The 27662-nt window shown below is 36.2% G+C and overlaps 1 protein-coding gene across 4 annotated transcripts in view; it reads left to right on the top strand.

Annotated features, from left to right (window-relative positions):
• The window catches only part of LOC129568586 (homeotic protein antennapedia), an 82808-nt gene extending 55558 nt beyond the window's left edge, over window positions 1-27250 (top strand). For 2 of the 4 annotated variants that reach the window (XM_055446661.1, XM_055446662.1), the window contains 4 exons: window positions 4839-4896; window positions 10384-11104; window positions 11169-11358; window positions 22899-27250. In XM_055446661.1, the coding sequence (XP_055302636.1) occupies window positions 10631-11104; window positions 11169-11358; window positions 22899-23146 (912 nt within the window). In that variant the 5' untranslated portion in view covers window positions 4839-4896; window positions 10384-10630 and the 3' untranslated portion in view covers window positions 23147-27250. The remainder of the gene's footprint in view (window positions 1-4838; window positions 4897-10383; window positions 11105-11168; window positions 11359-22898) is intronic. The other 2 variants (XM_055446660.1, XM_055446663.1) reach the window with 1 other exon arrangement.
• Window positions 27251-27662: the final 412 nt, after the last annotated feature.

Raw genomic sequence — 27662 nt, 5'->3', positions numbered from 1 at the left:
TACGGTTTGAAGTGAATTCGCGCGATTCACCGTCATATGGTTTGGACGCGAAATGCAGTGTGCGCATTCATTACAATCACACATTTCGCATTGAACATTAATGCAGAGTAATTTTTATTGTAAATTAATTTGCCATTGTGATATGAGCCGCGCGCTGGCAATACCGTGTCGAAGACGGAAAGAATAAGAAGAAGAAAAGAAGGAAAGAGAGAAGGAAGAAAAAAATAAATAGTGGTCTAAAGCCCAATTAAATATTCCCATTCCATTTGGATTGTGTGGAGCCGGTCAGCGGACGATGAGCACAAGGAGGAAAAACAAAAATAGTCAAAGTGAAAGAAAAATTGAATCCATTATTCATCATCATCGCCGTAATAATTCGTACGTGCAACCAAAACGTTTAAGTGGCCGCAATAGCGATAAACGCAACACGCCACAGCCATTAAACAAATCGAACATAGAACAGAACTTGAGTGTACTGAACAGTACAGAAAAAAACGTCACAACAAAGAAAAGAAAACAAAACAAGAATTCTTGCAACGAATTATGTATTCCATTGCGGTGTAAGTGAAAGAAAAGAAATGAGTCAAGTGTTTAGTTTTGTGTATCAATTCGCAATTAAAATGCATAACGATCGCTTGTGATCTATCTCGTTGATAAAATGTAAATCAGTGTTTTTCTTTTGGTTTTTTTTTCTCGATGCGGTGTTAATCTTTGATTAATTTGGCAAATCGCAAATCCATATGAAATGCATCGATCGTTCAACGGAACAATGAAACTGAATTATAACCGTAAAAAATCATGGGCAAAGAAACGAACGCGTACTGCTTTTATCGCCATGCAGATTTCGGTCGATCGTTTTCACATTACAAAAACCCATTTTCTGTATCGTTCGTTGATTCAATCCGTATTTTTTTCTCTTCTAGTGTTACCTCGCTCGTTTTTTTGTTGCTATCATTTCAATCGGTTCTATTTTATTGTTATTCTTATTTGCGTTTCGCTCTGCAATACTTTTATCATTATTATTCAAACAAAATAGTTGTAAATGTTACAACAATAGCCACTGAACGTGAACAATAGCAAAAAAAAGGCACGTAGAGAGTGAGGGAGAGATAGATAGAGAAAAAAACTCAAACAAATCAGTGTCACATTGCATCTCTATATGCATGGAATGCATTTTGTAATAAATCTTCTTTCGATATCGCAACGCGCATTTTTTGCACTTGCAAAAAATAAACTCACACACACCGAGAGAGCGAGAATGAACAATGAAAAAAGTGTGAGTGGTCGAGAGCTGCGAAGCAATTATTTGCATTTTAATTACACAATTATTATTTAACACCATTTTAATCATTTTTCATTTTCATTATCATTAACATTACGTATTTTAAACGCATCGCATCGTCAATGTTGAGTGTGAATTGGTTTTGTTTTTTCATGCGCATTTTTGCGCCTCGAAAAACCTCAACTGCACAGTTTTTCGTTCATTTTTTGACAGACGAAATAATACCGTCCAATTCAAGTGGATATTTTAAAATGATAACAAAAAGGCAATTGTCAAATTCGGCAGTATTTTGTGAGGATTAATCGATTGTAGTAATCACTTTTGACTGTACATTCCATTTATCATAGCCAAGTGATAGCAGCATTATGCTTCCGCTCTTGTTTTTTTTTTCTGCGTTTGAAAAAGTATATCAATTGAAAAAAAAAACTGCAGAATCTCCATTCATATCGAACTGACAATTGAAATTTCAATTTAAAGCGAATTTTTAACTGTTTTAATTTCAAAATATCATAATTTGGCTTTTGTCATCTTCTTCAAAATTGGAGCATCGCTTTGGTCGCCTCATACAACCACCACCGAGAATAGAGTTGAAATGTTTCCGCTGAAATGTATTTATGCAAATGCAGCGGTAACTGCAACAGCCGCAGTAGCTGTGTTCCGTGTATTTTTTGATTAAACTAACACTCTCCAAAAACAAATATTAATTTCCTCGTGCATTTTCATTTAAATGCTCACATCTAATCTTTGCTTGCACATCACTCGGTCCGATGAGTTTATTAGACGATGCATACATTTTTGCAGCGTTTGTTTCGTCGAGCACAAGAGAGAGCATATAAAATATGCAAGCGACTTTTCCATGTTCTACTATTAAATAAACTTTGATGCTCTGAATTTATAATTCGCATATTTTTAATGTCGTCGCTTCTGGTGTCTATGTTATGCTATTTGCAAACACACCACGTCGAGTGTGCGGCAAGTGAGAGAACGGGCCGGTATGTGTATGTGTGCGCTACACATAAAGTGTTTTTCACATTTGCCAAAGAGACCAAATTTGAAGCGTTAAAGCATTGGACAATCATAAATAACATGTATGATAATAACGCTGATGAAATGGAGTATGATTATTGAATTAAATTGAAATAAATTTGAATGAGAGCGCGGTCGCATATTCAACTACTCTCAAGTGAGCGATGTCGGCGTTTATTGAACATTTTATTCGAAATGAAACAGTGATAATATCGGCCATTTGTGGCTTTTAGAGGAACGACAAAAAAAACCGTTCACTGATAGCGCATCGAATTGAAACTGCTAATTGGAATGGCCTAGTGAAACTCTCGCTATATTAAATGGTTTGATTGCCATTTCAGTTTTTCAATCAATAAAAGCGTGCCCGTCAACCAACCAACGTTCGTATCATTTAAATATGATCAGCTTTTGGAGCATTACCGAAGTGGAGGCAAGAATAGTGTTGACTAGAACACTTCTTCTTCTCGTTAAGGAATAGAAAAAGTTGTTTCTAGACAGCAGCTGGTCTTCAATTTGTTTCATTCTGTCAATGCATTAAGTGAAAATGAGTGAACACACGGCAAATAAACAGCTGAACGAAATGAAGAATTCTCGAGCCCTCCATACGCCACATGGCTTCATGTTTCCCAGAAATCGATTGAAAAAAACGGAATTAACATAATTAATTGTAATTTGAATATCACAAAGTGTTCGTGTGCGTTTTTTTCCTCGTTCGTTTTTGGAAAAACTCAAAAGAAACGGCCCAAAAAGGAAGTGATGAAACAGAAAAACTGTTGTGATCTTAGCACTGAATCTAATCATGGCAGTGGTTACAAGTTTTTGTACTTTACGGCTCTCATAACGGCCGATTATGGTGAAAATGAAGTTATTATTATGGATGATATGGCAAGCGTTCTCGCATGCACATCTCACTCGCATCCGAGATTCCGTTGCGTATGAATTTGTGAATTAATATGCTGCCGCTTTTTTGTTGTTGCTGTTGGTGTTGTTGGAGTATTATCATTTGCAAATAAATGCACATATTCAATTCACATTGATTGCATACCAGACACCGATGCCGGCCGCGGCAGTGCGAGAGAATGCGCGTGCAAACGTGTGTATACAACAGAAAATCGAGTTTAGTTGTGTATAGAAATCAACAAAACGCGAAAGCATTTTAAATGGAAAATATTTTCCAACGTTAATTGAATTGTTACGGAAAATTGTGAATATGGACTGTGGCGTTGTCACGCTGCCAGCATTACTAATTCTGACATTTTTATGTGTGTCAATTTTAACAGCGGCTCCGAACCGAAATCGACATCGAGAGTGGAGAGAGAGAGAGAGAAAAGACAACGGCAAAGGAATAGCAACAAATTCCGATCCATAATATTGACAACAACCTGTTCGCGTCGCCGATTACAATTTCCACTGATTTTTCAAGTGAAGCTTACGCTTTTTTATCGTCATCATTTGTTGCCACATTCATATGTGATCGTCAATTCGATGCATCGTTGCTGATAATGCGAAACCGTTTCAATCCGCAGCAACAACTTCAATTGTGCACATTTTGGATCATATTGGTGTGACTGTGGCTGCTGCTGCTATTGCGCCGTGTGTAAAATACTCGACGCACACTTTTTTTTTCGTACGGATGCGGATTCGCTTCATTTATATTCCAATCACATTTTGTGATTATTTACTACATTCGGTTGACGAGTCTTTCTTTGCTTCAAGACGCACACATCGGTTCGAACCGACCATTTCGATTACGACTCATACAAATATTCCATGAATTATTCGATGGAATCAAATGATGTTACTTTTTTGTGTTGTTGCTGTTATTGCCTCTTCTGTGGCACTTTATTGTTATCGACGTTGTTGCACATAATATTCCTATCCGCTGAACGGATGAGAGTCATTCATCAGCCAATGCGAGCCAATCGGACAGTTTGCTTGTTTTCAATTTTTATTATTATTATTATGACGGTCGATGAATGCTGTTGTATTTGCTCATTCCCAGCAGATTTTTCGACGGTCTGGCGTTCAATTGTCTGATCATGAGCAAAGACAATTGCCGTCATCTTTTGTATTCCACAATGACTGCGCGTCACTTATCGGATAAATCAACGACATAAACGCATTTTCACCAAACTTTTCAACGTTTTCTCTTTGCCTGTGTTGCTCTGCATCCACCTGAGACTCGCCAGTTCTTTTACTGCACTCATTTTTTCCATTCACGAAGATGCTTTTTATGGCAAAATCATCTTCCATTGACCAAACGCAAAATGCAGTACATAAATTTTGCAAATGTGGCAAAACATGTTTGTTTGCCGTCAAGAAGTTGATAAATTAAAAACAATTTCTTGTGAACACAACAAGCAAAATAAATAAACTCTTTGACACATTCGGGCGAATCAATAAAACAATTCAAGTTTTATTTTTGCGATACACTTTATTGAAATAAATTTATATTCACGTATCACTTCTTTTTTTTACACATTTAAAATCATATGATACTAATTGCTTCTTTTTTCTTTCATTTTTTCAGGTAAACAAATATTTGATCAACTCATCTAAACAGATTTTGCCTTGCCCAAAATCAAACGGTAAATTTTGTTGTGTCGTAATTTTTAGTCGGATTTTTAAGAAGAAAAAATTCCGTAGAAAATGAATCTGGTTGAATAATGATCAATTTACACTTGCGCGTAAAATGCATAAAATTCGTCGCAGAAACTATTGCGTCACTGAAATTTGTTCGATAAAATCTACAAAATCCATGAAAACAAACCCATAAGCCGACTTCAAAATAACGAAAACCTTCATAAGAATGAGAAATGTATTTTCGGTTGAATGCCGTCGGCATTTTGCCACATGCAGTGGAGTGATCGTGTTTTCAAGCGGCGATCAAAGGTTTCGTGTCTTTCAAACTGCAAAATCATTTTTTTCGATTTAAATGTAAAACCCGCGTTTTTGATATTTTTAACCACAAGAAAAAAAGTTGAATTCGCCAGAAATTTGTTGTTTTTGGTATGGTTTTGTTTTTTTCTAGTTCAAAAGATCACTTGGTTTCGTGCAAAATACACTGAATTAAAACTGTCGGGCATTCATGAATGAAACTGTTCTAAACGTGTGATTTGTAACACATTTATTCCATAAATAGTAGTTAAAACCTAGACACTTTTTACGTTGCAATAGTAAAATGTGTAAAAGTTCATGGGTTAAACACACCAAAGTATGTTTTGCCGCGTCTCGAAGCGCTAATAAATATTTATTGAAGTGCCCGCTGTGAACGCGATAAGCACTGCGATGACAACAAGATCGGTAAACGATTGGATTTATTGGCATCGTTATCTCACCATGGACAGAAACTCCATTACGGCTAGCTAGCCATAAATGTTTGAAAAAGAAAACGAAATAAATGTCAGATAAATAAACTGTTTGCAGTAGCAACTTAGCCACTTAACAACTTTATGGAGATATAAAAAATTATCTAACACCAAATTTGTATCGAGAGACGCGAATGCGCGCACATAAGAAATTGAATTAAGAAATTACGAATGTGACACGTGCCGAAACATAATCAATCACTGAGTAAATATTGCCTTTCGTGTGTGGTAAATTGTATTTTAATCGTTGCCTTTCCTTTAATTGCAAATTGTTTACAAACATAATCGCTGTGAACATTATTCAAGAGCATTTTTGTTTTTGATAAGAATCTCATTCAAACGTAGTGACAAAAAACGGAATACAGAGCAAAAAAAAACGATATAAACACAAAGCGGCAACATCAAAGTCCGACACGACAAATCGTAATATTGCAATAGAGAGCGGGAAGTAAGACGAGAAAAAAGGGACGACGGAATGTGATGCGTAAATGCAACAAAACATTCCACCGATTAATATTGATCTCTCACTCTCAGCCATTTTGATGAATGACCGCCCCCTTTTTTCTCGTCTCCGCTTTGCATTTCACTTTTTCACATCAAAATTTCCTTTACACACATCATCATTTGCTATACTGTCATATATTCGCCACCCGCCGCAGCTGTTCCATGCTCGATACACAGCAGAAACAGAGAACAGCAGACACATATAAACATGAACAGTCGCTCCTTTCATTGTATGCATATACAATACACAGACGAATGAACAACACAAATGCAATATCGTTGATTTGTGACTCACCAACACATGAACATATCAATAGGTGAGTGTGTGTGTGCCTCACGTACGTCATCTATCGCAATAAAACTTAATTTTGATTAGTTGACCGGCATCGAAGATGTTTCACGATTGGTTTATGATAGTATTTATCTTTATATCCATTGCTTTGGAACTACAACACTCTTCGGTTTTTTATATTTCCACAGAGGAATATAGTTCAATGTGCAATTTATTGTTTGTCTGAGTTATTTTTATCCAAATGAAAACAAAAATAACCGAAGAATGCATAACTTCAAGTTCGAGTCTTTGTCTATTGGCAAGAACTTTTATATTAACCAAGGATAAATCAAATGTTCCAAACGATTCATCAAAATGATTTAAATTTTGTTAACAACAAAATAAGCACTATAAAAAACCACCACACAAACCGACGAACAAGAAAATAAAAACGTTCTTTAAAAGTGTTTCGAAAGCAATAAAAACAAAATTAAGTTATCGAACATAATTTTTGGCGGCCGCATCGCATTAGTTAATCCGATATATAACAGGTGTCACTGCCATCACTGAGAGCCATCAAGTAAATTTATGGTGTTTCTCCTCCAAACATTCTCGTTGAAGCGTCTATGTAAACATGTGTCCATAAAGCTTCGAAAGGTTTCGTCTTTATCACGCAAGCATGAATATTTCAGAACTTTGTGCCACTGAATGTATTAATGGAGAACACAATGGAATTTTGTGTTCGTGAAAACCAAATATTTGTCGAATTCTTTGAAGTTTTCGAAGCATTTTTGAACTAATTCAATTTGAATACTAAAGAATGGATATCATGAACAATCCCGCTTTAGAACAAGAATGAGAACAGAAAAAAAAACGTTGCCTACATTCAGGCTTTTTTTGTTCTTTTTCTATGGTACTAAAATTCCAATTGGAATGGCAAAAGCTGTTGCCAGAAAGCCAAGGATATAATGGAATTGCTTTCAGAAAGTTCATTCCAAAATTAGCTTAGAGTTGATTGAGCATTTTAACATTGAATTAGAGAAATGTTGAAATAAATATGACAAGAGAATTGGAAAAAAGAAGAAGGAAATGTCTTACTATTCGGTTTTGTAAAAGTGAGTTTTGCCATCGAGAGAGGGAGAGAAAGCTTTCATAGTTCGAGATGTGTAGCAGCAGGAATTGTTATCTCTTTTGCTTGGTTTGTTTTTCCATATGCATGCACATATCACAAACTGTTCATTTTCAATTTATGATCTTTCTCCCGTTCATTTTCCCATTCCTTGTCTCCCTCTGTATATCTCCGGCGAATCAAGAGAGCGAGTATGTGCAAACATCCCAGCGGAATGAAGACCACATATCATTTTTTGTTTTTGTTTTTCATTTATGCAGACACCAAAGCCACTGTGTTTGTGTTGAGCGCTCATATGTGTGGTGCTGTTGAAAATTGTAGACAGGCGAAATCGTCATTGCCATTGGATTGCATATATCGCGTATAGTCGTCGACGACGACGAAGATTTTTTTTTGCTTTTTCTTTTCGCTATGTTGTTGGTTGGTGTCGTAACGTGTGCTTCGATGATGATGTATGTAGCCCTCGAGTCATTTTGCCAATTTCAGCGGCAGAAAAACGCAAATACAATTGCACACAATGTATTCGCGTCGCTAGTTTTGGTCGGAGCTATCACAAGTAAACAATCAAACGAGAGCGAGAGGAAAAAACGGTTGAGTTGAATCGGAAAAAAAAGTTTTTTTCATCTATGAAAATATATGACTGTCAATGTTGACGCTTAGATGCGAACAACGCGAACTGAAAACAAATGCATTCAGTTTTTTTCCGCTTCTCAGCGGCAGTAACAAGCAATGATTGGTAATTGCACGTTGAATTTGCGCCACATTGTGTAATACAAAATGTGTATGATGGGCCGAGATATGCGAATATGACCGTTATCATGCTAATTCAATTCCATGCTCGCATTCACAATTCACTTTGGCCAAACATATTTTTGGAGCACAAATCTCGTGGCGAATATTTTTCCCTCCTCTGTTTGTGCCACATGAAAAGAGAAAAAAAAAATGAAATCGAGTCTACAGATCCACAAACGTAACCGATGCTCATGCGAAATCAATAGAGTGAATGTGTGGCTTGGAATGGCGTTGAAAATTCCCGATATTTCGTTCGTTGGCAGAAAAACATAGCAATGCTTTGTGCTCATCGCGTATTTGTTCATTGTTGTAGCTGAGTCGATGCGCCGGTTTTTTTTGTCTTATGAATGAATCAAATGGGATTCTGTGTGCTTGCTCGTTTTCATCAGATGCGAGCGACTGAGTTTGTTGTTGTTGTTGTCGCCGTCGTCGTCCGTTGTACAAGAAGTTTTCAGTTTTTCTCTTTCTCCTCTCGTTTTTGTGCTCAAGACGCATTCGACTCTATCCATAAAACTCCATATAAACTATCGACCAAATTGTATATTCATCCGTGAAAAGCAAACCGAAAACCTGCCAGCCAATGGAGAAAAGTTTTTTCCTCGCTCACTTGTTCATTTCACTTCGTTTGTCTTCTGTGTAGTCTGGCACTTTTTTTCTGTTCGTCTCTCACATTTGTTCGCCCTCTCGCTCTCGTCAGCGCTCTGCGACTGCTACGGGGATATGGTTGTGGAGGTGACACGATAAAATTAATGAATCAATGAAACAACAAACCAGCATAAACTACACCTTACCATTAGTTATCGATATTTTCAATGACGCTCATTTGAAAGGCTCTGTTTTTCACACTTTGAAAAAAAAAGGCGGAGAACGAAAAACTTGTAATTAATGGATTTTCCCAACTGGTGGATAAAGAGTTTTCGGCCATGGAATTTCGCAAGCTCAGCTTTACGATGTAAAATTTTTCGGGTGCCCGAATTCAGGAAATGCTTTCGATGTAAAATGAACAAATTCGTTGATTGCCAGAGGATGTTTTTCGCTTTGATTTAAAGATGTACTCGAAGGAGAATTCTCATTTCGTTTGATGCGAGCCGGTAATAAAGAGTAACGTTTGATTCGAAGACGATTCTTTGAATGAATAAAACACACTCAAAAGATGCAAAACAATATTCATGTGGTGAAAAGATTTGAGTTGACATGTTTTTGTCTGTCATTTTTTCAGTCTTTCACATTAATCTATTTGAATTCGTTTGATGAATCGGAACACTTTTAAGATATAAAGTGATTTTTAACGATTTGGTAGATTAAAAGTGTCACTCTTTGTGTGCTTGTCATTCTGACCTTTTCGCAATATCGTATTGTGGCTGGTGAAATGCCTAATCAACGCCAGATGAAAACGAACATATTTTAATTCAAAAACTTTATAACTTTTCCACCACACAGATTCGAAAAACTTTTTGTCGGAATTAGTTGATGTTCGCACTTTAACGATAACAGAACACTGATCCTCGAAAATACCCTCCATCGCTGTAATAAAATCCAAATAAGTGCCGAGACAAAAAGCAAATAGCAATTAATTCGATTAAAAACTAATTTCAATAGAGCGATAGTGGAACAGTGGAAAAAAAGATTATCGCCCAAAACAAATTTGCAGTGAAACGCAAAACCATTACTCGTGTCAAATGTCGAACTGGTTGATAGGATAATCTGTTGTAAAAGCGATTCGAGGACAAACGTTAAATGGAAGTGGTGATATGTGATAATTTTCTGGCGCCAAAACTGGCCGGCTTCATGAGAATGGCACCGAAGCAGAAATGCGATAATTGGCATGTCTCGTATTATAATTGTTGATAATAATTAATTGCGCTGACCCAGCAGTAGTGCGTTTTGTAATTTAGTTTAACCTATATTCATTCGAGCTCTGCGCTGATTTGACACTGAAGAAACCATTTTTACGTGTTTTTTTAACTTTGTATATCATTTACCAATCGAATTCTTTTTATGCGTTTTTCAGATTTGTTACCAGAAACTAAAGCAACAAAAAGATTATCGCCTCCTCACTCAATAGTGTGACACATTTAGATTGAAGCAAAATTATCGATACACAAAACAGAAAGAAAACCCCGTATGTAATACGTTAAACGCGTCGTACAATTAAGACAAGTTGAAGCATTTTTGATTGAATAAAAAGAGCTTTAAAGAGTTGATTTTCTATCATTGTGAAAAGGATAAACAATCGAAAAAAAACATAAACAAACAAAATGACAATGAGTACAAATAATTGCGAAAGCATGACTTCATACTTTTCTAACTCGTACATGGGTTCAGACATGCATGGCCACTATCCGAATGGCGACCATTTGGATGTGAACCAACAGATGCAACACTACAGCCAGAATCCAACTCAGAACAATATGCCACCATATCCACGGTTTCCACCATACGATCGAATGGGATACTACAACCAGAGCCTCGAACCAACCGGATTCTCACGACCGGAAAGCCCGTCAAGCCAAGTTGGCATGCCACAGCAACCGAACGGCGGCACACAAATGGCCAACCCATCTCAGCAACAACAGCAACCGGTCGTTTATGCCAGCTGCAAATTGCAAGCGGCCGTTGGTGGCATCGGCGGCCTCGAAGGTAGCTCACCGCCACTCGAACAAATGGGACATCACATGAATACTCAAATGACAATACCTCATCACATGGCACATGCACAAAGCCAAATCAACGTAAGTCGCATCTTTATATTTGCATTCTTATCGTGGGAGTTTAATCAATTTTGACCTTTTTCAGGTTCATCAAAATCAGCACATGGGAATGTACACACAAACGGGAAATGTGCCGCCTGTTGGAACGCCACAAAGTATGATGCATCAACAGACTGCACAAATGCATCAAGGTCAACAGCAAACACCATCAAATAGCCAAAACTCACAAGGATCGCTACCCTCACCGCTCTACCCATGGATGCGAAGTCAGTTTGGTAAGTAACTGCATTTTCATTTGAATAGAAACAAATCTAATTAGACCAATGTGCATTTCGAATGTCGTACCACGCAGTGTGCTCTGCTCTGCCACTGCCATTGTAAGTTCACAAAATTCCTTAGAAATACTCTTGTATTTTGTTCGCACCGCCAGCAGAAAAGGCAAAACAATACAATTTGCTCTACATTCTACTGGTAAAAGTAGCTCCTGCTGTTTTCGTATTTTTTCTTTCGAAATTACAAATTCGACACGGTTTCTATTTCCTTTCGTCTTTCAAAACCAATTTTGCTCCATTTTTGCACATTCATTCTTTTGTTCAATATGTAACATTTCCCTTGTTGCAACACGGATTCCTGGTGATTCACCTTTTTTCCAGTAGGTAAATGCACTGACTTTGATCTTCATTCGCAATCATTTGGTGAAAGCGATTCAATTATTTCAAGGACCATTTAATCATAAATTTACACAAATGCAAAATAGCATCGCGAAAACACACGCGCAATAATCCTTAATGTATCGCATATATCCTACATTTTACCCGAGCTGCTTTGCATTGCAAACGACCAGATATCTATTTCAGTGGAGAGTGTGTGTGTTTGTTTGCTGATTTTTTAAACCTTTTTAACGAAAACTCATAGTATATAAGCGCGGTACATGGTGGCCATAAATTTTGCAATATTCAACAAATAAATGCAACAAGTGGCTCGTTTCGCTGACACATCTTTTGCTGCAAAACGCTTGCCCCGTTCACCGAAGGATTCAAATGAAAGTGTATTTTCCCTTTTTACGCTGTCCTTCCACACTTTCTTACGTGTTTCTACATGATGAAATACGAAGCAGATGCGGCCTCGTCAGCGCCGTAGCCAGGCCAGCGCAATGGGTGCATTGCACCCTCCAAAAATTTCAAAGGTGCAACAAAATCGGGTGCAAAGTCGGGTGCAAAATCGGGTTTCAAAGGTGCAACAAAAGAAAAATTTCGATTTTGCACCCTCCAATTTTTTTTTCTGGCTACGGCGCTGGGCCTCGTCGTGTGTGTGTATCCCAACATTCAAATAGAGTGAGGTCGTTTGAAGTGATCATTTCCATACAATGTAATGGCTGCAATTTACAAAAAGCAATTCCCGAACATTTTCGTACAGTGATTTCTCAATCAGCCAATGTGTCATTGGAAAGTAAATAAAAGTGGCAATTAAAAGACGAGAGAGAGAGAGAGAGAGGAAAAGAAGAAATTCCCTCATTTGATTTTCGATGGTTCATGAATAGATTGTCTGGGATAAAAATATTTACACAATAAAACATCATTTAAAGAAACTGGCTTCGATGGCGCAGTAAAATAAATGTCTAATGCTGCGACTACTTTTTCTTGTACAATGCTATAGTCTCTCGAAACCTGTGTGTGCCACCACAAAATGCCAAACGCAACGAAAAAGGAAACTTATCTGTTTGCGCAAAAAAAGGGAAGTCTCTCACAGTTGAACCGCAATTTTTCATTGCAAACTCGAAATTCACGAGAGCAACGCAGTGCGCGCACATTGAAACACACAGGGAGAGAGAGTGAGGATATGAGCATGTTCGCGATTACGATTTTTCTTTGACAATAGATGGAACATTAGTCAGCGTCGAAAACACAATAATAACACATTATTCGTACGGCAGCATTCAATTTGTTTCTTTTTTTCCACCGCTCTGCCATGGCTTTTTCTCTCTGTTCCTTCTCTATCTCTGCGTTTCAATTCCGTTGATAAGTTTTTCGTTTCTTTGTCTATGGTTCAACTGGCCGATTTTTTTTCTCTCGTCGTCGTCATTGCCATGGATATTGGTCTTGTGTTAAATGAAAAATGTATGGAATTCCATTTTACCTCTACATAGTTCACATCACAAAATTGTGATTCACAATCAATGTGTGTACAGCGATAGAAAAATAGGCATCACTTCCTATGTGTGCTCGGCTTGCTTTCGTTGTGCGCATCCAAAACGAAATCGATAAAACATGAATGTTATCTTTAACGCGTCTTATTGAATCCCCGTAAGGAAAACAATTCAGTGAACCGTTTTAGTTTGTGTGTTCCTTATGGCTTTACTGTGTGAAATGCCATTATTCAGTATGCTTCAATAACAGGGAAAAATGCCGAGCGGAGTGAAAAAAAAACCCAGTGCCAAGCGTCAAGAAAAAAATATAATTAATTAGCGCTTTATCGGGTAGATGAACACAGCGCTTAAGAAAATAGTAGCGGCAGAGGCAGTGCCGTTTACGGCATGCACGAAAGAGAAAAGAAGAGAAAAAAGCACCGGAGAAATATCGAATCCCTTTTTCAACTTTGTTCACAGTGAATGCGGCTCGGCGCAATGTACCAGAGAAATAGAGAGAGAGTTTTCATTGGTGCGTTCATGGCCGCTTTTGTTTTGCTTTTTCTCCCGCTTCGTCGGGATATTTTACACATTACGATTAGGCCAATTTTTCTTCCATTTTCGGCTGAAGATGAAATATTTAATGAGGGTAAATCATGATTTCCGGATTATTAATTTCATTTGTGTTTTCTTCTCTCGTCATTTTCATTTTATTTATTTTTGCTGCTGCTGCTACTGATGCTGTGGCGAACGAGCGGTCGTTCGTTCATTCTTCCGTATTTTCCGCTGGCTTTTGTTTTGTCAACCATTTCTCATTTGTTTATTTCTTTCCGTCACCAGCATACCACCGGCATTTCATCGCGTTCATTCTTCCATTCTCGTTCCTTTTGACGGCAATTAAGCGAATTTATCTTGAAAAATCGATTTTCGTGAATTATCCTTTTGAATTTTCCATACACAAACAACAAAAGACAATCCAGTCTCAAAGGACTGTTGCGGTTACGGATTAAACATGTTTCAGTCGATTTCTTGGAAATAGAATCGAATTAGAACGAATTTAGAAGGTTTTGACCCGAATTTACGTCATTAGAAGTTCATTTCTATTCATAGCAGCAGAAGAATAACAACAACAGCAACAAGAAAGATAGAAAAAACGAATCGAATTTCAACAAATACGAATATAATTCGTAACATTAGCGCTTGGACCTTACGAAGCACAACATCTCAAAGATAAGATCGACATCATCGCACCGAGTTGTTAATAAAATACAATAGAGTAAATAAATATAAAAACAACTGGAAAACCTAGCGTCACGAAAGTTGAGAAAAAAGTAGAATAAAATACATAGCAATGACAACAACAGCAACAACAACGGCAAACACTGAATATACTTCTTAAAGTAGTGGAGAAAAAATACACTCGTGCACCACCGCCGATTTTATACGCACACTGGAACAGCAATACTATTTATAAAAGATAAATAAATTGATGACTCTCATTGTGTATGTAGCATGTAACTAATGGATGGTAATCAATTTTGCTTTACATCTCAATCTCTTTGCGTTTTATTCTTCTTTTTCGGTCGCTGTGCCTTCTTTTTTTTCTCGTTTGGTTGCTGTTCTCGGTGCGTTTTGTGCCTTGCGAAGTATTTTTGCTTTCGTGCTCTCCCTTCTTGTAGATTTGTTTTTCGTTCCACCGGATAGAACAGGGATTTTGGGCGACTAGAGGAGGAGACGCTTCAGAAGACGCCAGACTGATGATTTGTCCAAACCAAAATCCAATGAAAAAGTCTTCGTCGAAATGAAATGAAAAATACTTTTTTTCTTGCTAAAAAAACAAAACAGCAATTCGAAAAAGTGCCCCAAGAGGAATGTGGAGGCCACAAAAATTTAACACCATCGAAAGTTCAACTTTGAAAGTTGCACCGAATCGTTTACGAATGATTCCTTACGGCGATTTTCATTTGATAGCCATTGCCACAAGGCAGATAAACTCAGATAAAGAGAATGCGTATAAAGTGCAGGATAATGTACATTTGAATGAAATCCACATTTTATTGCATAGTTTTACGTGATTTTGTTTGGATTGTTTGCCTGAACAGACGCACACACACACATGACGAAGGAAGCGTGTAATTCATGGGGATTTCGGTAACAAAGAGTCAACAGCGACAAGTGTTGTATACAATAGAAGCGTTGGTCTGTATAAAAATAGATAAAAGATCGGCTTAGCAGCATAGATAAGTGTGAAAAACAGCAACTATATCGCCTTTTGTGCAAGATTTCGATCAAAATACCTTCGTGAGGTATTTGTTGCTTAGAAGCAATTTTCCAAGCTACATTTTTTTGCATCTTTTTCGAAATTTCTTGAGAAAAAAAGTGCCAACGATAAACTATTCAGTGGCTGCCCAATTCAATAAAATCAATATTCCCACTTGGAAAATGTGAGTAATGTTCTAGGAAATTCAAACGAGCGAATGCTTTTCGTGAGCTTCTTAATCAAAGTAATTGCCATCTGCTGGTTGCCATGTGATGATGATGATGATTCCACGTATGCGAGTACTTTGAGTGGATAATACAGTGGCAAGTAGCAGCTAAGACTTGTTGTGCCAATCCAAAAGCAAGAGAGAGAAAGAGAGAGAATGTGGCATCGCAGAGAGTCCCATCAGCATTAAAATGTCGTCAGAGAATATTTCATCATAAATATTTCTAAAAACATAAAACAGGAAATCACCAAAGTGAAATTTTTCTTTATTTTGCATACACACAAACAAAAACATGTCTTCGTCGACGCCACCGCCGCCATCAAGCACAAAAATAAGCGTACAAGTAAAAGAGAGAGCGAAAAAAGCGGGATAAAAAGTGGAATACATCGAGTGGTATGGTTAAGCGAAGCCACTTTGAGCAAATAAATCAAAATTTTACCAGCACAAGAGCTTTATGAACACATTCTCCGGCATTTTGCACGCAAAAACGCGCCAACCAACTCCGTGTATTCATATCCATATCCAAAAAGGCTGGGATACATAACAATTGCGACAACGACGACGACGATGTGAATGAAATCCTTTATGAATATGTTAAAACTTTTGCACTTCAATCGATTTAAAAGAAATTTCCCTCAATACTGTGTTCGAGCAGAGGGAAAAAATGCCGACCGACAACGGAAAAAGAAAATATGAAAAAGTTTTGATGCGTTGTCGTTGTTTTTCTCCTCCTTCGCTTCGCTTATCTGACGTGAGGTTTAAGTTTTGAAGAGAGAAAAAAGTTTCTCTTTTGTTGTTCATCGCATCCAATGAGGGAAAATGAAGAGCTTCTCGGGCGAATTTCTCGACGACGACTTATCTATTCAATGTGTTTTCTACATGAACATTTCCATTCATCCCCCGATGCGGTGTGGATGGAGAGGCATCAAGATGAAAGTGTGAAAAGGAATGCAGATATGAATACATATTTTTAATGAAATTTCATATGCGGACATGGAATTTGACGGGACATCCTGAAAAAGAAAGCAAACCGCTTTCGAATAGCAGCTCGTAGATGTAGATTGGCCAAGTGCAACTTTACGACTCTGACACATAATTTATATTGAAAATATTTATATATTTCTTTCGTGTTTTGAAATTGAGCATCAATGAAGACATTGTGTGGCAAGACGAAGTATCGAATTATCATCGAAAAATAGGAAAGTGTCGATCGTCACACCAAAGACAAAAACGAAATCAAAACTTTTCTTTATTCCGATTTGAAAGAGAATCGCAACTTTTCGCTCAGTTTGGCTGGTACTCGGACACGAAAAGGATGCTTCTTCTACTTTGTGGTTTTTCAAAGAAAGTTTTAGTTTGACGCAAAACTCCTTTGTCATATTGGAAAGTTGAAATCTCATATGAACAACTTTCGGAGGCTCTTTATCTCATTTCATTTTGGGCGGTGCAGACGAAAGCGCCAAAACTCAAACGGTCCAACAACAGCTCTGATCAGAGGATCAACAGAACATTTTACACTGAAAAGCCATTGAGTCGCCGTACGAAACACGAAATTCGTGAAGATGGCTCTCGAGCTCTGTTTATGATGATAGTTTTTTATCTTGTCAGTAAATTCACGCATTGGTCGATAATGAGCTGTGTAAAACATCACCACATCGAAACAACTGAACGAGTCCATTTTTTACAGTGTCCGAGTAAAAGAGTTGTTCACAAGCTAATTTTCGAAGCGATTTCATATGATCCCCATCAACCGAAGAAGCACAACTAATTAATAATAGATTTTTGGCTCCAAGCTCGCATTGGATTGTTGTTCATCATCTTTTCGGTTGTTGTTGCTGTTTTGTGTCTGCTTTTGGCTCTTACAAAATCGAGCGTCTATTCGGATTGTCCGCGTGTGCATATACGTGTGTGTGTGCCAAATTAACAAAAATAAATTACCGATAATAATTTGTTTTTGTTTCGGTGGATTTGGTTTGTTAAATGCTTGTGTAATTAATGTATTCTAATGCCCAACTGTTGATTGTTGTCCGCATTTTTTGTTGCTCGCGAATGCGATCTGTGATGATGTGTTTTTAACGAATGCTTCTATTTGATGCCAGTCACGGATAAAAAATTGGAAGAGAAACGACTGACCATAACGATCGTCAGCCATGCCGCGTTTCAACGAGGTGAAACTTGCAAAAGTTTATTTCGCACGCTTGATGATAATTTTTTCACAGTCCGATCGATCTTGCCAACTTCTAATTAAGTGGTTTGATGAAATTCCATCGAATCAAGTCGTTAACTAGATTTTAATTAATTTCCATGACGCTGACGCGATTATTCCTGTTTTCACTTAAAAATAGATTTGATGAAATTTTTTGGAAATTGTCGAACCATTCGATACGGACATTCAAATCAGTTTTAATTAATAGCCGATTAGAATGTTCGAATGGGAAAAAGTCACCGATATGGAGACTGTATCATTACACGACAAACACATGTTCAACGGATTCATCTTGAAATTATTCGAAAACATGTGATTATCGAAAATCGTGTAAGCTTCACATCAACATAATTCTTTTCTAAAGATCCAAAGTGTATTATGACATAGACACTGCTAGATTACTGTTTGCTTCAAACTGTCGCACTGAACGAATTCAAAAATAGACGCGTTTTTTTACTTGGCGCAATGAAAAATTTCTTCCCGTTTCACAAAACAGCGTTATTTTTGAACATAGAACATATGTCAATCGAAAAAAGAAGAAGAAAAAAAGAAGCGAACGAGCGCGTGATCACACTGAAAAACACTGAATGATCATTACCACTTCAAGATGCGCCGAATTTTCACAGAGAGAATATCCAAGGCAACTTCATCTTTATGAATGAAATTCAGATGGCCTCTCAAAATTTGCCTCATAAAACATCCATTAGAAATTTATAAACGCTTCAAAAGAGAGTGTTCATGTTTACAGCATTTTCGGTTTGGTTGGTAATCCATTAGAAGTGGTCGCTCAGTCTCTGAATGAATTCGATTATTATTTTGACTGTTGAAACAAACGAAATTTATTTAATTAAATCAAGACAAAGTTTAGTTCTCTTCTACTTCTTCTTCAACATCGGTGTTCGGATAATTCATCAAAGAGCCAAACTACTTTTAAGAGAAAATGTTCATTGCATGGTTTTGTTGGTTTGTTACAATGTCGTCGCGACATATCAAGAGACAGAGAAAACATCGACTCGCATTTAGAATACACAAAGAACCAATTAATTTCTTGGCTCAGTGTTTTGTTCAGAGCAAGTGTATGTCACTGTTCGAGCAGCATGGCATCGAATCTGAGTGTAACAACAATACGATGAACACAAAACCACATAAAGACTTGTTCATCAAACCGAACATGAAAAATATTATCTTAGGATTTAGCCACATTTTAAGACATAAAATAATTATTGAAAAAAGAGACACGGAAATCTGAGACCGCATACAGCCTCTCGGCTCGCTTGTGTCGTATTTTTGTGCAACTGAATTTTCGTGAAAATTAATTTATTCAGAATGTCACGTTGACAACTTCTTAGATCAATCTTTGCCTCTAATTAACCGTTACCGCAAATGATTTGAAAAATCACTATCCGTTGGCTTCTTTTGGCTGACGTTTTATTTCGAATGTTTTGCATTCGGAGTCGGTAATAATAATATAGCTGTATTGGTGCACTTGTGCTAGAGCATACACGAGAGAGATATATCCACCTGGTTAAATTAATTCTGGTGTGCAGCTCTGATTTCCATGCATGAAAATGGCTGAAGCGTGAAAATTGAAGAAAATGAAACAAGCAGAACGAAATTATGAGAGAACGTTTGAACCTTGCCAAAAAGCATAGCAACGTACATCCATTTTACTTTGCCTGCCTTTTGCCAGTGCTGTGCACACATCAAAACAATTGAATTTTTCGACTGACACAGCAGATTCAATTCACTTTGAAAATTTGAATATTACATTCGGTTGATTTTAAGACAAGGTGGATGCTTGGTGCCACGCAGTGATATGGCGAGTTTCAAAACATTTCGATGGTTGAACCAACAATTTCTCTCGATAATAAACAAAAACGCCGCAGCTGATTGGGAGGCGAAACGAGTGAAAATACCAGTATACGAGAAAAAAAGATACAGACAGGATATCGCATACAAAATGGAACGAGACAGAACCCATATCAATTTATTTGACAGCTGACTAGAATGTGAGCGTGTTCACTCTCTCGGTGCGCGCTCTTTCTTTCTTCCCTTCTCTCTCTCTCTCTCTCTCTCTCTCTCTCTCTCTCTCTCTGGCAATGCTTTTTTTGTTTGCCGAATGGATGTTCTCGATGCACTGAACTGCTGGAACATCCAATATTTTGTGTACATATTTTTGTGTTGTGCCTGGCGTGCACGCTGTTCATGCTGTTCTGGAACTGATGTGATGCGCTGCTCTGTTTCGTAGCACAAAATTTCTTCCCTTTTCGCCAAGTCAAAGTGTAAAAGACGTTTTCTGCATTTCTTCGCACCAAAACAAGAGAATGCGAGATATCGGTGTCGTTTTATATTCTCTTTCATTCTCCCTTCCATTCCATTTCGTCGATCCTTTTTGGCGAAAACAAAACCAGTTTTAAGCGCACATAAGTGTTTTGCATATAATACATACATTCAACACCATCGAGCAAATCCATGTCACGAAATTGGACAGAATGTGACTTTTCACAATTTGTTATTTGATATGTCATGCGTATTGCCTTATATATATGAAATTGGATTTCCATTACTGGCTTTTTTCTACTCGAAATGTTAAATTGTTTTGCGAGTCAATTTTGCAGAAATTTTGTTACGTGTACGTTTCATCAAATCCGAGGCAAAATTTTATTCAATGCTTATTTGCTGGCGCGAATAAAATCACAACAAATGCATGATTTGATTTTAATTATAATGTCCGGCGAATGAGCGAATTATAAATTACATACACTATTTCTAAACTATGCTATTAAAATGCCCTCGTAATACGCTAAACACGAAGATTAAAAAAAACGCGCATGCAGTAATCATTCTTCAGCCTCATCTAGAAAAAAAACTCTAGAATTTATACACAGAACAGAGCATTTCGTTCTTTCTGTTTGGATTTCGAGTTTTTCCCCGAACTTGTTCTTTTCATTGGATAATTTTCTATATGCGTGCATTTAATGAATGTGCGGAAAGGTTTGAAAACAACAAAATAGACTCCGGGAAATAGATCGCACTTTGTGATCAAGTAAATTAAATTAACATTATCATTAACATAGAAAATGGCTACGAAACAATTTCGGTTTTAATAATTTCAATGACTTTGACTTTAACTTAGACTATTATTACTCTGATTACTCGGCTCCATTAAAAATTGAAACTACGGTGAAATCAACGACAGAGTTCTCAATCTCACCATTTCCCTCCGTGTATACACACACATGACATACGAGTCTGGAGCGCGGATCGCTCATTTAGATCAGAGAAACACTCACACTTGAAATGTGCGCCTTTTTTTAATGCCAACGAAAAACGGTAGATTTATTGAAAGACCCACCTCGTAAGTTAATTGCAATCGATGATAATTGCGCGCATGATACTAATCGACTTTTAATCGTCTTGAGTATACATCATCATTTCGATTCGAAACACACCGAGATCGTCATTATGGACGTGCGTACCTGTCGGTGAGTGTGAGTGAGTGAGTAGATGGAGCATACCGCCATTTGTTCCAAGTGCACGGGATTCATTAATGAACCGAAACATAGGAATGTTTCTTTTTTTTCTGTTCCACCAGCCTTCATTTGCTCTGGGCTTTGTTCCAACTCGCTAACTGTGTATTGTTTTTTTGTAGCTCAACCCAAAATTAAAAGTACATCACGAATATAAATTGTGGCACTGACAAAGAAAATGAAAGAGGCATTTTGAACCATCATGAACGAGCACTTTGATTGCTCATAGTTTTGTTTTGATGGTCGGCACACTGCTTCACCTTTTTCCCCGTCATTTTTCATCGTTCATCCATTTTGTTTCTATGATAACACCTAATTTTCTTTCTCCAATCAGCCAATGCAAACCTCAGTCCGTGCAAGATATGCCTTCTGAAAAAAATGGATAAAAATGCTGAGCAAAAAACGTTATGGTTTTCTAATTTCGATTAAAGTGCTACTTCAAGCATTGGCTACTTTCGCATTTGACTTTTACCATCAAACACCATTCCATTCAAATTATTACATTTTCATAGTCTATAAAAACGCTTATAAAAGATTACGGTCACGTTCTTTTTTTGGTTCGGCCAATCTGTGTAGAAAATTTAATATATTTCGACTGAAAGAGTCGTGTCAATCAAAAGCATGACCGTCAAATGGACCATTGGAACAGGAACACAACAAGAATAGTGTTTGAAATCGTCTGTAAATTTAAAATTATTCCTTTATGAAGCATATCTATAAGCTAAGTCACTTCGATGTGAACATCAATTGTTTTTCAAGCGTTTAAGAAAAAATGAAAATCGTGAAATGAAAAATGAAGCTAATTTCAACAAAATGAAGAATTCAGCCTTGATCAAATAAATGAATGACACTCAAATTAAGGGTATTTCACATGTTCGTCTGCTTTTTCCCCGCGAAAATCAGACTCGAAATAACGAATCTCGTACGATTCCATTACAAAAAATTAAGGATTGGCTCCTGATAAAATGAAGTACGTAATTTGCATTGCATTTATGATTTTCATGGATCAAAGGTTGAATTTGCTGCTCGGAATAAGGGTGGTTCATTATACAAAAACTGGTCTCTAAAGTATTCATGCACCGAAATAATTTCGATTGGTTTGTGGGTAAGTGCGATTGGCTGCAGAACGAACCACGAAATTAGACTGTGGAAACGAAATGGTTTCGATGCAGTTCAGTGTAATAATAATCGATGTGATAATGAATACAAGGGCAATCTCATTAAAAGCCATTTCATTAAAATCGCTTGCAATGGAAAATGGTGTCGTGTGAACACGTAATACATTTATGAATCAAGCGGTTTTTAATCAGAAAAATTGTGACTTTCGTTGGTATCGATTGAGCTGCAATGAGCTGCTCATTGAACGCACACATGTGTCGTTTAGAGATTAATACATTTATTCAATTCAATTCAATTCATTTAATTTAATAAATTGTCCAATATTTTTCTCCTTTTTCCCCATATGCAGAACGTAAACGTGGCCGACAAACCTACACGCGATATCAGACGCTTGAACTAGAGAAAGAATTCCATTTTAATCGTTACCTGACACGAAGACGACGCATCGAAATCGCTCACGCATTGTGCCTAACCGAACGGCAAATCAAAATTTGGTTCCAAAATCGCCGTATGAAATGGAAGAAGGAGAACAAGACAAAAGGCGAACCCGGCTCAGGTGATGGTGATGAAATGACTCCTCCAGCAAGTCCGCAATAAAATTTGTATATGCAACCATATGGATAGCATCAGCATTGAGGCCTGTGCAAGCGCCAAATGGCAAATGCATTTGGAACAGACAACAAAAACAAAACACACAAAAAACAGCAAAAAAACACACGCAGAAAACAACTAACGTAAGTGATTAGTAGATTACCAACCCATTCATTTTGCCAGCAAAGTGAAGAGAACAAAAATATTGAAGAAGAAGAAGTAGGAAGAATACAATCGTTCTCGTACGTGATGCAGTTTGTGTTCGTTTCTTGACTTTGATATCTCATGTATAAATCAATTCTCAGCCCATTTTGTTTAATATTTAATTATAGAAATCAAGAATCACGTATGCAAAACACCCCCTTTTTTCCCATTGAGCTTAACGAAACAAAACGTTTTCAAACAATAACTTACTTTGTTGCAATAATTACCGAAAATTCAGATCATTTTTTTTATTCATGCAATTTCGTCGAGAACGAACGAACGAACACGTAAACTGCAATCACCTACTCAAAGATCAAATGGATTTAATTCAAAAAACAACTCATGTGACCTCAACTTAAGTTTAAAAAAAAACTTTATTAAAATTAATGGACAAACAAATAACTTTAAACACTTGATTCTAATCTAAAGTAAAAGAGAAGAAGAAAAAACATGAAAAAATGGAGAAAAAAATTGCAAATGAAACAATATTAACAGTAAACAATAATATTTAAATTTAGCGAAGAAAAGAAAAAAAAATGAAAGAAAAAAGTGAAAACGTATGTAATTGTGTAATTATTTAATTGAATTATTATTAATATTATTCTATGCATAAATATGAAGTACACTCACTACTCGATTGGTAAATGCATCATGATTCATGAATATATAAATGGCATTTAAGTGTGGCACATTTTCGGCATGAAATCTCTGACATCAAACGACCGATGCAACTCATTTATAATCTCTATCCCTTTCTCCCGATTACTTTTTTTTGTGTGTGAATCATTGAATATGATAAAAACCAAAATTTTACCAAGCGTAATTAAAACATGTTAGACGAATAGAGTGAAATTTCACATCACGCCACTCGAGACAAGACTCAAGCAATTTCATTTTTATGGATGAGCTCGACTTGTTTCATCTTAATTTTTCGTTTGAATTTTCTTGCCAAGTAGAGTACCGTTGCATGCAGTCGACACGCAAACAGATTGAATCAGAGAAAACCGAGGCCAGTGATTCAGTGCAATCTTATTTTATTGTCTTACTTACCTTTTAATTTCTACTCTCAATACACTTTTTTGATTCTCTCTTTTAAACTAAAAAAAATTTAAAAATTTGTATTTTATGCGTTAATTGGCACAATCTGTCGAGGTTCTCATGCATGCACCCACACACACAAACACACACAGACACACACACACTAAATTTAATGACTCTTTTTTGTGGTTAAACATTTGTTTGGAATCAAAATTTCAAATGCCACTTGAAAATGATAACAATAACAAACAAAAAGATACGTAATTCTAAAAAACGACACACTTCTAATTTGTAAATAAATGATTCATCCCTTCGTTTGTCGAGGGGAGGAAACTTTTTTGGAAAATATTATTGTAATCGCTATTAATTTTTTAAATTAAGAATCGATTGGTTTGCATGTTTAGCAAATGATATTCTTCACATCTCTCTCTCTCATTCATTTTATATACAAATCAAATGTATGAATAAAATTAAGATTGTGTAAACATTTAGTTGATGGTTGAAACAAAGAAATACTCTTTTAGCAACAAAATAGAGAGCAAGCAAAGGGTCATTTAGAAATTGGTTCCGCTAAGCAACGACTATACTTATATTTGTTTTGCATTAGATTTGACAATTTTTTGCAAAAAGAACAAGCGACTACTTACCCGGCAATCATTTTTGAATTCGCATCGAACCCAACCAAAATATAGTTTACTTCACTCGAATGAACAAAATAAATAAAAACAAACAAATGATTTAAAAATTGGATATGGAGTATACAGAAAATTTTAGAGAAACAAGTAACCAGTAGAGAATTTTTAAAAACTTAGAAACTGATCTCTTTTGAGCAGTATCGTCTTTGTTAGTTTCAAAAAAAAAAAACATTTGAAGGAAAGAAAAAACTATGTAAAATGCTTCTTTTCGTGGATTGAGAATGAATAAAATGATTTTGAACAAATGCATTTAGACAAAATCTTGCACAATTTCACCCCGTTGCAATTATGTTCCGGTGGGATTGGCCTTTGGGTTAGTCCAAACAATGATCAAAACCGCATCAATCACAAATTCTTTTATTGCAAACGAAAACATGTATGAATTCACAAACACACACAAAATTTGCATTTCGAATGCTGCACGCAAGCACTAGCCTAAGCTAATTTTTGAAATTGAATCATGAAAAAAAAAGTTTTTTTTGTTTTTTTCCAACTAGATTTTTTTTTTCGAAACTAAAGCCCAGTGATTGAAGTTGTAAACCCATTGAAAAATACTCCGTAAATTCAACTGTTCCAATTGATTCGTGTAAAATAAAGTTCCACCAAAGCTGAATAATTGAAGATTGTTTTAATGCCCCCGATTTAATAATTTACATGGAAAAGGAAAGAGAAAACCGTTTGTTCTTCTTCAAATTCATTTCATAATTGTGACATTTGTTTCTCCGCTCTGTTTAATGGCTGTTAAATGATGTCACGCATTACCACCTTCAAAACATTTTTTTAGTCGAAGGATGTATCATTACATTCATTGACGGAATTGTTGTTGGTGTTGAAAATAGCCGGAACTCAACATTCGTTCTTTTTTTTTCTTAAATAGAGAAAATGCTGAAGAAACATTGATGAAGCGATTTATACCAAAGCCATATAATACAAATAGTTCACTTGTATAATAAACAATTTCTCCTATTATTCGTGTCTGTCCATGAGTGTAAAATAGAAATATATTTTGTGTACATACATCTAGTTTAATTTAAAACAATAGAAACAGCTAGCGAATAATGTGACGAATTACTCATAAAATACTACATGCAATCATACAATACAGAAAAAACACAGACACACACACAGTGACACACAGTAATGTATCACACCTCAAGACATAGCCGATGTAATAGTTTGTTTTGGAAAATTTCGTTTCACAAACGTAGACTCACAACGATGAATACATCAATAAAGAGAGGAAGAGAACAGAACTAGGTGATGGATCCCTTTGTTGAAGTGGGATTTAGCCAGGAGAACATAATCATACGTAATAGAATTGACCACAAAATCCTTATTATGGCTGAAACAAAAGAGCGAAACAAAAATTGATCATCAAAATTTAATAGCTCTTGAAAATCGAAAAATGAAAATGAAAACCCGAATATACGTAATTTCCCAGTGGCTTCATCAGAATAAAATGCATCATTTTTCGTAGATCGATGAATCAATTTTTGCAAATTTTTCAGATTAAAAAGAAATTAACATACAATCAAAAAGAAACCAGTAACTTGTGATTATTTTTTGACCTTTGGCATTTGGATGGCAAAACAAGAGTAATAATTAATTTAGGCAAAATCGTCTGAAAATAGAACCGAAATGACCACATTAAAATCACCCACTTTCAGTTGACAGATTTGATTTGTGACAATTGGCATTGGTTTTATTTACACTTTGAACAAGACACACGAAAAAAAACATACACAATTACACAGGTTTTTCTTTGTACTCATCGGTTGCTGCAATTGGATAGCAAATTAAATACTATTTAAAAAAAAGAACGTTTATTTAAATAAACACGATGGTTTTTTTTCTCTTCGATTTTAAATTTTCTAGTTAAGAATTAAGAACCACTAAGAACATGACGAAAAGAAGTGAAATGCAAATTAAGAAAATATTACATTAAAAACAAACAAACAACTATATATACAAAAGATACGTAAGGAAGTAAATTATTCTGTAAAATTATTGGACAAACAAGTGAATAAGGCCACAACTACAAGAATCACCAACACAGACACATTTCTTTGATATATATTATTATATAGTAATAAAGAATATTTATGTTGTATAAAAATGAAAAACCCACTACTAATTAAAATACAAATAAAAGATATTTGAATGAAACAAGAAATCTAAGCAATTTGGTTAAGGATTCAACTATTTCATTTTCTATGGTAGAAGTAGTTTTAGCATGTAAGCATAACCAAATAAGAAACGTTTCACAGAAATCATCAAGAATTCAGATGGTGAAAAGGAGGCAATTATTCAACGTTCAAACATTTTCTGGACCATTTTTTCGTATTTGCAGTGAAATCTGGCAGGCGGTTGATCGATCATATCGAACAAAAGCGTGCACAGAGACAAAAGTGATATTTCATGAGAAAGCGATGATTCCTCAAAATATTTTACTCCATTATTCTTCCATTGTGTGCAAGGACTCAAGTCTCGCATTCATGAATGGATGGCATTATTGTGATGGCTGTTCTTTTGTTGGTTGATTTTGAGCGTGCCGAACATAAAATCGGTGGAGGACGCAGTACACA

This window comes from Sitodiplosis mosellana, unplaced genomic scaffold, assembly GCF_009176505.1.
Source record: "Sitodiplosis mosellana isolate CC-2019 unplaced genomic scaffold, AAFC_SMos_1.0 Smas_scaffold_21, whole genome shotgun sequence".
Classification (NCBI taxonomy): domain Eukaryota; kingdom Metazoa; phylum Arthropoda; class Insecta; order Diptera; family Cecidomyiidae; genus Sitodiplosis; species Sitodiplosis mosellana.
Note: the sequence above shows the minus strand (reverse complement) of the source record. Positions and strands in the feature narration are given on the sequence as shown.